This window comes from Tachypleus tridentatus, chromosome 12, assembly GCF_004210375.1.
Source record: "Tachypleus tridentatus isolate NWPU-2018 chromosome 12, ASM421037v1, whole genome shotgun sequence".
NCBI lineage: Eukaryota > Metazoa > Arthropoda > Merostomata > Xiphosura > Limulidae > Tachypleus > Tachypleus tridentatus.
In genome coordinates this window covers 130,149,328-130,163,691 of record NC_134836.1, presented here as the reverse complement: position 1 = coordinate 130,163,691, position 14,364 = coordinate 130,149,328, and the positions used below count along the sequence as shown (strand labels likewise).

At 33.9% G+C, this 14,364-nt stretch overlaps 1 protein-coding gene across 2 annotated transcripts in view; it reads right to left on the bottom strand.

Annotated features, from left to right (window-relative positions):
• Window positions 1–3,299: 3,299 nt before the first annotated feature.
• Window positions 3,300–14,364, bottom strand: part of LOC143234690 (PDF receptor-like) — a 33,816-nt gene continuing 22,751 nt past the window's right edge. For both annotated transcript variants that reach the window (XM_076472247.1, XM_076472248.1), the window contains 3 exons: window positions 13,847–14,030; window positions 12,600–12,666; window positions 3,300–4,778 (listed from right to left, as the gene is read on the bottom strand). In XM_076472247.1, the coding sequence (XP_076328362.1) occupies window positions 4,729–4,778; window positions 12,600–12,666; window positions 13,847–14,030 (301 nt within the window). In that variant the 3' untranslated portion in view covers window positions 3,300–4,728. The remainder of the gene's footprint in view (window positions 4,779–12,599; window positions 12,667–13,846; window positions 14,031–14,364) is intronic.

The following is a 14,364-nucleotide window of genomic DNA, read 5'->3' as shown; positions in this document are numbered from 1 at the left end:
AAAGATGTATTTTTATTCCAAGATATTTAATGTCTAGTCTTCCGGTAAGACACTAAGTCTACAGATTTACAGCGCTAAAATCAAGAGTCCGATTCCCCTTAGTAGACACAACAGATAGCCAGATGTGGCTTTTGCTATGAGAAAACACATATTTTATGACTGTATAAATATGCATCAATATTTTATTATTTACGGATATGATTTGTATTTCTTTCACAATATAAGTAGTCATAACATTTCTTAATCTGTGCCATAGGTTAAGGGTTTGTATTACAGTTACCATTACTAAAGCTAATACTCACTGAAGTGATCTGCTGTAAGTTCAGGTCATACCTAGAAGGAGAGGTAGTTCAGAAGTCTGCACAAGTTATTATCAGCTGGAGGTTATTGTCATTTACAATATGGTTCATAAGAATGTACACTGGCTGGGACGATTTACAGCTGTGATATATCACATTATGACCTTCGGGATGATATAAAAATGTATTATAGCTATTCCTAAGTTTAAAATACTTACCAAATTAAAGATAGCCAAACAACAGCGTTGCATCATAAAGGTTTTGTTCAGTTCCTTATATTTACAAACAGGACTGATTGTCACTTTTATAAAGCAACAAATGAGCTCCACAGTTTAGCAAATTTAAGTTTTCTCATGTGTCAGTAATAGACTTCCTTTTCTCGGTATTTTTGTTCATTGTTGAATCTACTGAGGATGTTAAATAGTCCTTTAGTATTATGTTTCGGAATTTCGCACAAAGCTACTCGAGGGCTATCTGTGCTAGCCGTCCCTAATTTAGCAGTGTAAGACTAGAGGGAAGGCAGCTAGTCATCACCACCAACCGCCAACTCTTCGGCTACTATTTTACCAACAAATAGTGGGATTGACTGTCACATTATAACGCCCCCACGGCTGGGAGGGCGAGCATGTTTGGCGCGACGCGAACCCGCGACCCTCGGATTACGAATCGCACGCCTTACGCGCTTGGCCATGCCAGGCCCCTTTAGTATTAGACAGGAGAGAATGTACTTGAAATACTTTATTCATGAATTACGTCTGTCTAGAAACTTTGAGAGACGTTTACATCTCCTAGCGATATAATCTCGAAACACAAATCAAAACTTCTGAGGCACATGCAGACTGCTAAAAATGCTTTTCAAGTATTGCATGTTTTTATATGCGAACTGCTTATCACCTAGTAGAGGAACCAATACAATATAAAAATATTTGGAATAATTTCATATTCATATACTACATTAAAATATTCAAACGTGAAATTACGACCTTATACTGAAATAGTAGTGTTATCACCATACTAAGTTCCACATGAGGGTAGGTATGCTGAATGATACAACTTGACAATTGATTCCTAATGAGTACAGTCTGTTCCCCTGTATATGGTTGGACAACATATGTTTTATGTTTAACAAAAATCTTGTTACGTGAAGTATAAAGATTGTTCTGTAAAACGGCTGATAGAGAGATTTATGTAGAGGAACAAGGTTCAAACACTACATAAAGCTTTCTATCCGCATTTTTTACATATATTTTTTCTCTACAACTAAGTTTTCTCGTCATCACGAAAGATTGTTATTCCTTAAAGAGTTTTTGAAATACTTAATTTATATGGGTTATTAAATAAACTATGTACTGAGGTCAAGGGACTTGTACTAACGTTACAGAAGCTAAGTTTTTTAGAATGACTGTATACTGAGGTTATTGATGGGGATTGTACTAACGTTACAGGAGCTAAGCAACTGGTTTCTTAGAGTGACTGTATACTAAGGTTATTGATGGAGATTGTACTAACGTTACAGCAGCTAAGCAACTGGTTTCTTAGAATGACTGTATACTGAGGTTATTGAAGGGAATTGTACTAACATTGCAGGAGCTAAGCAACTGGTTTCTTAGAATGACTGTATACTAAGGTTATTGATGGGGATTGTACTAACGTTACAGCAGCTAAGCAACTGGTTTCTTAGAATGACTGTATACTAAGGTTATTGATGGGGATTGTACTAACGTTACAGGAGCTAAGCAACTGATTTCTTAGAATGACTGTATACTGAGGTTATTGATGGGAATTGTACTAACGTTACAGCAGCTAAGCAACTGGTTTCTTAGAATGACTGTATACTAAGGTTATTGATGGGGATTGTACTAACGTTACAGGAGCTAAGCAACTGGTTTCTTAGAATGACTGTATACTGAGGTTATTGATGGGGATTATACTAACGTTACAGGAGCTAAGCAACTGGTTTCTTAGAATGACTGTATACTATGGTTATTGATGGGGATTGTACTTACGTTACAGGAGCTAAGCAACTGGTTTCTTAGAATGACTGTATACTATGGTTATTGATGGGGATTGTACTAACGTTAAAGCAGCTAAGCAACTGGTTTCTTAGAGTGACTGTATACTGAGGTTATTGATGAGAATTGTACTAACGTTACAGAAGCTACGTTTTTTAGAATGACTGTATACTGAGGTTATTGATGGGGATTGTACTAACGTTACAGGAGCTAAGCAACTGGTTTCTTAGAATGACTGTATACTATGGTTATTGATGGGGATTGTACTAACGTTAAAGCAGCTAAGCAACTGGTTTCTTAGAGTAACTGTATACCGAGGTTATTGATGAGAATTGTACTAACGTTACAGCAGCTAAGCAACTGGTTTCTTAGAATGACTGTATACTAAGGTTATTGATGGGGATTGTACTAACGTTACAGAAGCTACGTTTTTTAGAATGACTGTATACTGAGGTTATTGATGGGGATTGTACTAACGTTACAGGAGCTAAGCAACTGGTTTCTTAGAGTGACTGTATACCGAGGTTATTGATGAGAATTGTACTAACGTTACAGCAGCTAAGCAACTGGTTTCTTAGAGTGACTGTATACTGAGGTTATTGATGAGAATTGTACTAACGTTACAGCAGTTAAGCTACTGGTTTCTTAGAATGACTGTATACTAAGGTTATTGATGGGAATTGTACTAACGTTACAGGAGCTAAGTTTTTTAGAATGACTGTATACTGAGGTTATTGATGGGAATTGTACAAAAATTATAGGAGCTAAGCAACTGGTTCATTAGAAGGACGATGTATTAAGGGTATTAAAGGGACTCTGTACCAGGGATAATATTGGGATAAAGCAACAAAACACTTGAATGGACCAAGGCTATAAGAAAGAACATAATTATATGAATACTTGATGTTGATTATTTTCCTGAAATGGCTCGTTTTCATAATATCCGAACTGTACAGACTGTTGCATAAAAAACACTTCCAACAATTCATATTAATTATGTGCATTTTATTGGAATTACAAAAACAAGTCAATTTGAAGATAATAATACAAACAATACAAATAGAAGTTTTAGTTAACAGATATGAAGTACCCGAAATATAACATTCTTGGAAAGCTAAAATCGAAAGAAATAAAAATGAAATATACATAATATATGAATATAACAATTAATATTATCTTTTCATCCTTAATTTGGTAATTAAACATGTGATTAAATCAATTTTGTTTAAGTAGTCCACGAATGACACATGCAGAGAATAGTTGAACTGCACATAAAATTTGAAACCTTTATTGGTCTCAGTCATTAAATCTATACACTCTACCTGCACATGTATTTACATTATTTCAATTCTTGTAGGTTTTGAATGTCAAGTGAACAGTTGAGAGTAAATGTTATTTTCAAATAGATGTAATTCTCCAGAAAATGGTATTTCTGTTACAAGTTTGTCTTAGTAAAATATAGTTTTTATTTGTAAGTAATGTTAAAGTAATAAGTGATAGCTACAACATCGTGGAAGTTGTTGATAAATTACAACTAAACAGAAATTTCTTCAGAAACTATTTTCTCTTATACAACGTGAAAATATTCGTAGTTGTTTAAGAAGACAACAATTGTTTTATAAATACCTGGAAAGTACTTGAATCTGTAGAACCCACGAGTAGTTAGTTAAACAGTAAACAGAGATATATTTATTCTGTTGAACAAGCAGTAGAATATGGTAGCAGGGTAATCCATACTTCAAGATAAAACAATCTAAATTTCTAATGTAAAATATCATGTTGTTTACTTCTTATATATAAAACTATATGTTGTTTAAAATCCATCTTCATCACAACAACAAATGAGAGATTCATACAGAAACACATCCATCTCTAGATACAAGGTCTTATTTTGAGACAAAATCCTATAAACGTGTAGGCGGGTGGGGAAGAAACGAACGTGTCCCGAAATTCCATCTACATAGGTATAAAACGAACTATATTGAATGTAAAAACAACACCACAATCCACTCATTTTAGTGATAAACCGTTACCAAGTGTACATACCCCTAGATCTTAGGGGCTACTCATGTCCTCTTTCCCCGTTACTGATGTCTGCTTACTCAAACGTTAATAAATAAATAACTACACAATAAAATGTCTCTTAATTAAACCTTTGTAACAACACATGAAAAGTCAACTCAAGTAATTAGGAATACATTATTAATATTTCACTAACCGATATTTATTTTAACAAACACACATGTTTTCCCCATTCTACTTCAAGTGGTTGAGTTGTAGGTTTGGGGTTTGATATTCCTGGTAAGCACGAGTTGTTACTCAGTGTCTAGCAAAAAAAAACAAAAAAAAACAGCACTTTTCAGGATTTTTCCTAAAGTTGCTTTCCACAATTTGCTGTGTCCTCCAGATGGAGCCTCTTATACGATTCTTTCTCCAGGAAGATGCTGCTCGTCTGATTGGTTACCTCCTGTATAAACAAAGACCGATGAAATATTGATATAACTAAATACAGAACGTGACAGTAGTTGAGCTAACTCAGTTCTTATTTTATAATTAAAAAAAAAGGGAGACAACTAAGAATGACAGGAAATATTGTTGTTTCATTAGTTGTTTACAAACTGTAAGTTCTTTGTTTCATTAGTTGTTCACAAACTGTAAGTTCTTTGTTTCATTAGTTGTTCACAAACTGTTAGTTCTTTGTTTCATTAGTTGTTTACAAACTGTTAGTTCTTTGTTTCATTAGTTGTTTACAAACTGTTAGTTCTTTGTTTCATTAGTTGTTTACAAACTGTTAGTTCTTTGTTTCATTTGTTTACAAACTGTAAGTTCTTTGTTTCATTAGTTGTTTACAAACTGTTAATTCTTTGTTTCATTAGTTGTTTACAAACTGTAAGTTCTTTGTTTCATTAGTTGTTTACAAACTGTAAGTTCTTTGTTTCATTAGTTGTTTACAAACTGTTAGTTCTTTGTTTCATTAGTTGTTTACAAACTGTTAGTTCTTTGTTTCATTAGTTGTTTACAAACTGTTAGTTCTTTGTTTCATTAGTTGTTTACAAACTGTTAATTCTTTGTTTCATTAGTTGTTTACAAACTGTTAGTTCTTTGTTTCATTAGTTATTTACAAACTGTAAGTTCTATGTTTCATTAGTTGTTTACAAACTGTTAGTTCTTTGTTTCATTATTTGTTTACAAACTGTTAGTTCTTTGTTTCATTAGTTGTTTACAAACTGTAAGTTCTTTGTTTCATTATTTGTTTACAAACTGTAAGTTCTTTGTTTCATTAGTTGTTTACAAACTGTTGGTTCTTTGTTTCATTAGAAACATATTTTGAGATTTAACTAATCAATAATCAAATTTAATTAAATGCTGCTATCAATAAAACAGTTCTGGGATTCTAACTATAATCTACCTTGGTGATCTATGAGTCATTTTGATTGAATTAAAGCCATGTAGATCATAGATGGCAGCACGCTACCGTCCATCATTCACCACTGGTGTGTGTGTGTGTTTTCTTATAGCAAAGCCACATCGGGCTATCTGCTGAGCCCGCCGAAGGGAATCGAACCCCTGATTTTGGCGTTGTAAATCCGTAGACTTACCGTTGTACTAGCGGTGGGCCCATTCATCACTGACCATCATCATTCACGCTGTTGGCTCGATTATTATTTTAGTCTTGTAAAAGGTTTTTTTTTGTTTGTTTGATTTTGAATTTCGCACAAAGCTACTCGAGGGCTATCTACGCTAGCCGTCCCTAATTTAGCAGTGTAAGACGAGAGGGAAGGCAGCTAGTCATCACCACCCACCGCCAACTGTTGGGCTATTCTTTTACCAACGAACAGTGGGATTGATCGTCACATTATAACGTCTCCACGGCTGAAAGGGCGAGAATGTTTGGCGCGAAGGGGATGCGAACCCGCGACCCTCATATTACGAGTCGCACGCCATAACACGCTTGGCCATGTTGTAAAAGGACCATGCTAACAAAGAGAAAGTTAACTGCGTTATCTGTCCGTAATGTAGCAGCGCTACATTAGAAGAAAGGCAGCTAGTCAATATTACCCAACGCCTACTATTAGGCTACTCTTTTATCAGTGAATAGTGGAATTAATCGTAATATTATTATACCCTCACGACTGAATGGGCGAGTATGTTCAGTAATGTGGACTCGGACATCATGAGGCCAACTTGGGGATTCATTATTACTCTTGTGACGCACCAGCAAGCAACGTTTTTATTTTATCAAGCTTCCTTTTAGGTACGAATACATTTCCTGACAAAGTTTTAAAAATATTTAAATTCAGATTGAAGAAGTAATTGTTCCAAGAAAACTAGACAGAAATCAACATATAATATAAAATAAAAAAAACAAATAATTGTTTTTAATTATTTGCACCTCACACAAGTCAAGTCCTATTGTTTGTTTCTGGTTCTAACTGTTCTCTTAGTCTTTAAAATATTGTTCAACCATTTTCTTTTATCTCTTCTGTAAGAGACGTACGTTCCCTTCTAGTAATCTCCTTTTAAAATAATAATATATTTCGATTAACCCAAAATTGTAGCACTCTCGAACACAGATCACTCCTGTGGTAGAATTATTGATCTCGGAACTCGTGAAAATGGTTTTAATCCACGTGACATCACTTAATTTTCCACGCACTTTCAGCATTACAACAGTGTCAGTCGATCCCGTAAAGTGAAGAATGTAAGGTGCTGCTAACTAGCTGTCTTTCTTGTAGTCAGTAATTCAAATTACGGACATCGGTAGAGAACCCAAAAAACTATGTCAGGAATACAAGACACAAAAAATGTACTTTGTGCAGTTTTGTGGAAAGTTGAAGCTAAATCCGTATGGACAGTAAGGTATGAACCCATTACACTTCTACAGTAAAGTCGAAAGTCATTTCAGTTAAAACAAAACTCTCTCAAGTTTCCCATCAATGACAAAACAATACCAGACTGAACAACCTACATGAATTTTACACTAAGACGAAAACATTAAAAATAGTATTTATTTAAAATGTTCTCATATTAGGATTAGAACTGGTAAAATATGTGAGAAACATACACTGAACTGTTCGTGATATGGAGCATGGTTTTTCAAACTGTGCTCCGCCATAGTTATCTGGGGCTCCGAGGAGAAATTTTAGAATGTTAATATTTTTTCTTAAAGCTATAGAATTGAATCAAAATACGCTGTACAAAAAAAGTAAAAAGTATTGAATAACAATAGTTTGCATCCAGCAAAGTTAAAACGACATCTGGAAACCAAACACTTCCAATTAAAAAAATCAAACTTCCGAGTATTTCAAACGAAAGTGTTTACAATTAAATAGAAGAAAAGCTATATTTCGCTAGTTTGTCCATCAGGACAACAAAGGTGCTATTATTACTTCATATCATGTTATTTACCGTATTGCAAAGTTAGGTGAAGCTCATACTAGTGCAGAATATTTGATAAAACCAAGCGCAAAAGATTTGGTAGAGTGCACGATTGATGAGAAATTTCTTAAAAAAACATTAACTCTGTGCCTCTTTCTGACAACTCGGTTTCTCGAAGAATCAGGGATATGTCAGCAAATTGCTTAACGGAGTTAATAAGGAAAAGAGAGTCCATCTTTTTCCCTTCAGATGGATGAGTCAACAGACGTCGCAAGTTATACGATGTTGCTTGTGTTTGTTCGCTGTATTCACAAAACTAGTTTTGAAGAAGACATGTTTATTTGTAAACCTTTGCCTACTCAAACAACAAAGAAACATTTAAACTGATCGATTTATTTATCAAAGAGCATGAGATCCAATATCAGCTTTGCTTTAATAGTTGTAGTGATTGGGTTGCAGCTGTAACTGGAAAATTATCCGGCGCAGTGTCACGCATCAAAAATAAAAACCCGGACATCGAGAGTATCCACTGCTGTCTTTATCGTCATGCACTTACAATGATACGAATGCCAGAAGACTTAAAAGAGGTATTGGGATATGTCATAAAAGTAGTTAATTTTATAAAATCAAGACCACTCAATGCGAGGATTTTCAGTTTATTCTGTGAGAATATGGAAATTTCCATAAAATTTGCTGCTTCATATTGAAGTCCGATGGCTTTATCGGAGAAAAGTACTTGCTCGGTTTTACGAACTGCATGAGGAGATAGTTTTCTTTTTATCTGAATGCCATTTTGAAATTGCATACAAATTAAGGGACAAATGCTGGATATAGAAAGTGGCTTACTTTTCGGACGTATTTACCTATCTAAATGAAGTGAATGCTATAATGCAGGTTACCAGGGTAAATAAAGTTCAGAGTAAAATGAAAGCGTTTCAACGTAAGTTAAAACTTTGGGGTGAATGTATACTTATGGAAGAACTTGATTATTTCTAAAACCTCAGTGGTTTTTCACTTATGTTCAGAGTAAAATGAAAGCGTTTCAACGTAAGTTAAAACTTTGGGGTGAATGTATACTTATGGAAGAACTTGATTATTTCTAAAACCTCAGTGGTTTTTCACTTATGAGTAAAATTTCCTTAAATGAAGATACAACAGTTTCAGTCTTGCAGCACGTATCTGATTTGTGTACAACTACTGTGGAGTACTTTCCTCCTCATTTAGAAAAATTACTGTGGATTCAAAATCCTTTTGTCGACTCTGCCTTTGAAAGAGAAAGAACAGCTTATAGATATTTCAACTGATAACAAAAGTTCAGCAGGAAGAAATTACACAATTTTGGATTCAAATCGCCATGGAATACTTTGAAATAAGTAACAGGGCTTTGAAAATTGTGATGCGTTTTCCAACAACATATCTTTGTGAGCAAACATTTTCACTGTATACAGCTACATAGACCAAATTCAGAAACAAGCTTAAACCTGAAGGTGATTTGTACTTAGAGGTAACAACCATAACCAAAAGCAAGCCCATTCAAAGCAGTAATAAATAAATCAGTACACTATACTTTTACTGATATCAATTTTGTGAGAAGAAATTTTTTAACAAGCAGAAGAAAATATGTTTCTTTAAATATTGATACTTTTAATAAATTTATATTTTAAAAGTTTGAAGTAAACTTTATCTGATGCTAGTGACCGATTGTTTTTATTGAAGTAAACTTTATCTGGTGTTAGTGACCAATTATTTCTATTGAAGTAAACTTTATCTGGTGTTAGTGACCGATTGTTTCTATTGAAGTAAACTTTATCTGGTGCAAGTGACCGATTGTTTCTATTGAAGTAAACTTTATCTGGTGCAAGTGACCGATTGTTTCTATTGAAGTAAACTTTATCTGATGTTAGTGAACGATTGTTTCTATTGAAGTAAACTTTATCTGGTGCAAGTGACCGATTGTTTCTATTGAAGTAAACTTTATCTGGTGCAAGTGACCGATTGTTTCTATTGAAGTAAACTTTATCTGATGCTAGTGACCAATTGTTTCTGTTGGAGTAAACTTTATCTGGTGCTAGTGACCGATTGTTACTATTGAAGTAAACTTTATCTGATGCTAGTGAACAATTGTTTCTATTGAAGTAAACTTTATCTGGTGCAAGTGACCGATTGTTTCTATTGAAGTAAACTTTATCTGGTGCAAGTGACCAATTGTTTCTATTGAAGTAAACTTTATCTGGTGCAAGTGACCGATTGTTTCTATTGAAGTAAACTTTATCTGGTGCAAGTGACCGATTGTTTCTATTGAAGTAAACTTTATCTGATGCTAGTGACCGATTGTTTCTATTGAAGTAAACTTTATCTGGTGCAAGTGACCGATTGTTTCTATTGAAGTAAACTTTATCTGGTGCAAGTGACCGATTGTTTCTATTGAAGTAAACTTTATCTGATGCTAGTGACCGATTGTTTCTATTGAAGTAAACTTTATCTGATGCTAGTGACCGATTGTTTCTATTGAAGTAAACTTTATCTGATGCTAGTGACCGATTGTTTCTATTGAAGTAAACTTTATCTGGTGTTAGTTATCGATTGTTTCTATTGAAGTAAACTTTATCTGGTGTTAGTGACCGATTGTTTCTATTGAAGTAAACTTTATCTGATGCTAGTGACCAATTGTTTCTATTAAAGTAAACTTTATCTGATGCTAGTGACCAATTGTTTCTATTGAAGAAATCTTTATCTGATGTTAGTGACCAATTGTTTCTATTAAAGTAAACTTTATCTGATGTTAGTGACCGATTGTTTCTATTAAAGTAGACTTTATCTGATGCAAGTGATCGATTGTTTCTATTGAAATAAACTTTATCTGATGTTAGTGACCAATTGTTTCTATTGAAGTAAACTTTATCTGATGTCAGTGACCAATTGTTTCTATTAAAGTAAACTTTATCTGATGCTAGTGACCAATTGTTTCTATTGAAGTAAACTTTATCTGGTGTTAGTGACTGATTGTTTCTATTGAAGTAAACTTTATCTGATGCTAGTGACCAATTGTTTTTATTGAAGTAACCTTTATCTGGTGTTAGTGACTGATGGTTTCTATTGAAGTAAACTTTATCTGATGCTAGTGATCAATTGTTTCTATTAAAGTAAAATTTATCTGATGCTAGTGACCGATTGTTTCTATTGAAGTAAACTTTATCTGGTGTTAGTAACCAATTGCTTCTATTGAAGTAAACTTTATCTGATACTAGTGCCCAATTGTTTTTATTGAGGTAAACTTTATCTGATGCTAGTGACCGATTGTTTCTATTGAAGTAAACTTTATCTGGTGTTAGTAACCAATTGCTTCTATTGAAGTAAACTTTATCTGATGTTAGTGCCCAATTGTTTTTATTGAGGTAAACTTTATCTGATGTTAGTGACCAATTGTTTTTCTTGAAGTAAACTTTATCTGATGCTAGTGACCAATTGTTTCAATTGAAGTAAACTTTATCTGATGCTAGTGAATAATTGTTTCTATTGAAGTAAACTTTATCTGATGCTAGTGACCAATTGTTTCCATTGAAGTAAACTTTATCTGGTGTTAGTGACCAATTGTTTCTATTAAAGTAAACTTTATCTGATGCTAGTGACCAATTGTTTCTATTGAAGTAAACTTTATCTGGTGTTAGTGATTGATTGTTTCTATTGAAGTAATCTTTATCTGATGCTAGTGACCAATTGTTTCTATTTTTAGTGTAAATATTTTTCTTTCTAATGTGAAGCTCCGCAGGTCTAAAATGTTTGTAAGCCCCTGATTTAAAGGTCTATGTAACAGAAAACATTAACAATGTCATATCCAGCACACGAAACGTATGTGGATATTGCCATATAGAAATGGTCGGAGTACGTGTGGTTTGCTGTGACCCTTATGTTGTATCTACAAGTGCATGATCTTCCGAGGTCTTTAAAACTTAAAACCAGCTAAAGATAAAATGAAAGAGTGTAAAAAGCCAGTAGTTAATACTTAAAAACGACCTCGTATTTCGAACACAACTTTTGATGAAACGTTGTAAATGTACATTTCTGACTTGATAAAACTAGTAAGGAGTGTCAGATTGAGTGGAAAATTCTTTACTACGTTTTTGACCTTACTTTCAGATATACAGACGCAAAATTTTAAAAACAAAATAATAAAAATAAGAAGTTACCTTACTTAAACTGTAGAGCAACAGTGCCACATTAATTAGGATCTTTTCATTTGGAAACACTAAGCCTAAATTTCCTACATGTACACTGTTCAACTCTTTCACCAGACTACGAGAAGGTCAACTTATATATCTAAACTACTCACCTCTTCAAGTTGGTCACAAGAAGGTCAACTTATATATGTACACTAGTCACATCTTCAGCTAGGTCACTAGAAGGTCAACTTATATATCTAAACTACTCACCTCTTCAAGTTGGTCACGAGAAGGTCAACTTATATATGTACACTAGTCACATCTTCAGCTAGGTCACTAGATGGTCAACTTATATATGTACAGTATTCACATCTTCAGCTAGGTCACTATAAGGTCAACTTATATATGTACACTAGTCACATCTTCAGCTAGGTCACTATAAGGTCAACTTATATATGTACACTAGTCACATCTTCAGCTAGGTCACTAGAAGGTCAACTTATATATGTACACTAGTCACATCTTCAGCTAGGCCACTAGAAGGTCAACTTATGTATGTACACTAGTCACATCTTCAGCTAGGTCACTAGAAGGTCCAATTATATATGTACACTATTCACATCTTCAGCTAGGCCATGAAAAGGTCAACTTATATATGTACACTAGTCACATCTTCAGCTAGGTCACTAGAAGGTCAACTTATATATGTACAATAGTCACACGTTAAGTTATATATGTACACTACTTACCTCTTTCACCAGACCACGTGTAGGTCAACCTAAAGGATCTCCAACACTTAACGACAGCGGCTTTCACCTAAATGTCGAAAACAATACTACGGTCAACGTTCGAGTTCCTTGTACGCAAAGACATAACAGTAAGAGAGATAAGCTAAGACAACTACCAAGTGTGGATTTAAACAGTTTTAAAACACAAGGTAAACCCTGATACTGATTAAAATAATTAACTAGTTTCAAGTGTTTTGATTTCTCCTGAATGATAGTTTTATTACACTCTAGGCTAAGATACTAAAGACATCGATATACATTAATAACTACTACACGTTACACTTTCTTATTGTGTGTACATATACATATCATTGTTATTCTAACTGTCTTGCATTATTCTATTAGTTCATGAATTTAAAATTAAATCTTTTAATTTGCCTCTAACTGGATATCACTGGAGGTAACGCGGAAAACAACTTAAAGCTTAAAGTCACTGCACTCCTACACTATTACACTCTAATAAGCCTTGTAAGTATATCCAAGTTGGTATACTCCATTATATCATGCGTTAAGTTTTCACTTAATCTCTATGTAGAAGCTTTCTGTGATTATTAGAGTTTATAACCTTGAGAAGATAATTAAAGAGTTGATCATAACTGAACTAGATAGGTACTTACAAGAAGCTGATCACAACTGAACTAGTTATGTACTTGCAGGTAGTTGATCATAACTGAACTAGTTAGGTACTTATAGTTATTTGATCACAACTGAACTGGTTATGTACTTATAGTTATTTGATCACAACTGAACTAGTTAGGTACTTACAGGTAGTTGATCACAACTGAAATAGATAGGTACTTATAGTTAGTTGATCACAACTGAACTAGTTATGTACTTACAGGTAGTTGTTCACAATTGAACTATTATGTACTTGCAGGTAGTTGTTCACAACTGAACTAGTTAGGTATTTACAGGTAGTTGATCACAACTGAAATAGATAGGTACTTACAGGTAGTTGTTCACAACTGAACTAGTTATGTACTTACAGGTAGTTAATCACAACTGAAATAGATAGGTACTTACAGGCAGTTGATCACAACTGAACTAATTAGGTACTTACAGGTAGTTGTTCACAACTGAACTAGTTATGTACTTACAGGTAGTTAATCACAACTGAAATAGATAGGTACTTACAGGCAGTTGATCACAACTGAACTAATTAGGTACTTACAGGTATTTGTTCACCTGTTTCGTGTACAGACACTCACCTCATGATTAATGAAACAGTATAATAGAGCAAGAACAAAGCCCTGGGAAGAAGACAGAAGATGGGTAGAATACGCCCATACGCCAAACTCCACAGCTGATTTATCGAGTGGGGCAGGGATAACCTGTAGAACAGAAGTGATGCCTAGCAAAGGCAGAAGAAACAGAGCAGCTCTCACTGCAACCCTGTAACAGGAAAGTGAAAGATATACATACATAATACTGTTTCACAAGGAACTCAAAGATTTCCATTTAAAATAACTCCAGTAAAAGCACAAACATTTCAAACTTGTGTTTATTTTGTATCAATGTTTAAGAGCCTTAAATTTACTTTTTTAGACTATCAATTAGACTATTCTCCCATCTGAACTTCATGAATGTTAGACTAACATTGTTCTATTGTCTACATGAAGAATTTAAGACGAACGTTTGTTTCATAGGGAACACAAAACTATTACACATTTTACACGTAAGACTGTTTTACGATGAACCTTAGGAATGTAAGACTTCAAATTATTTT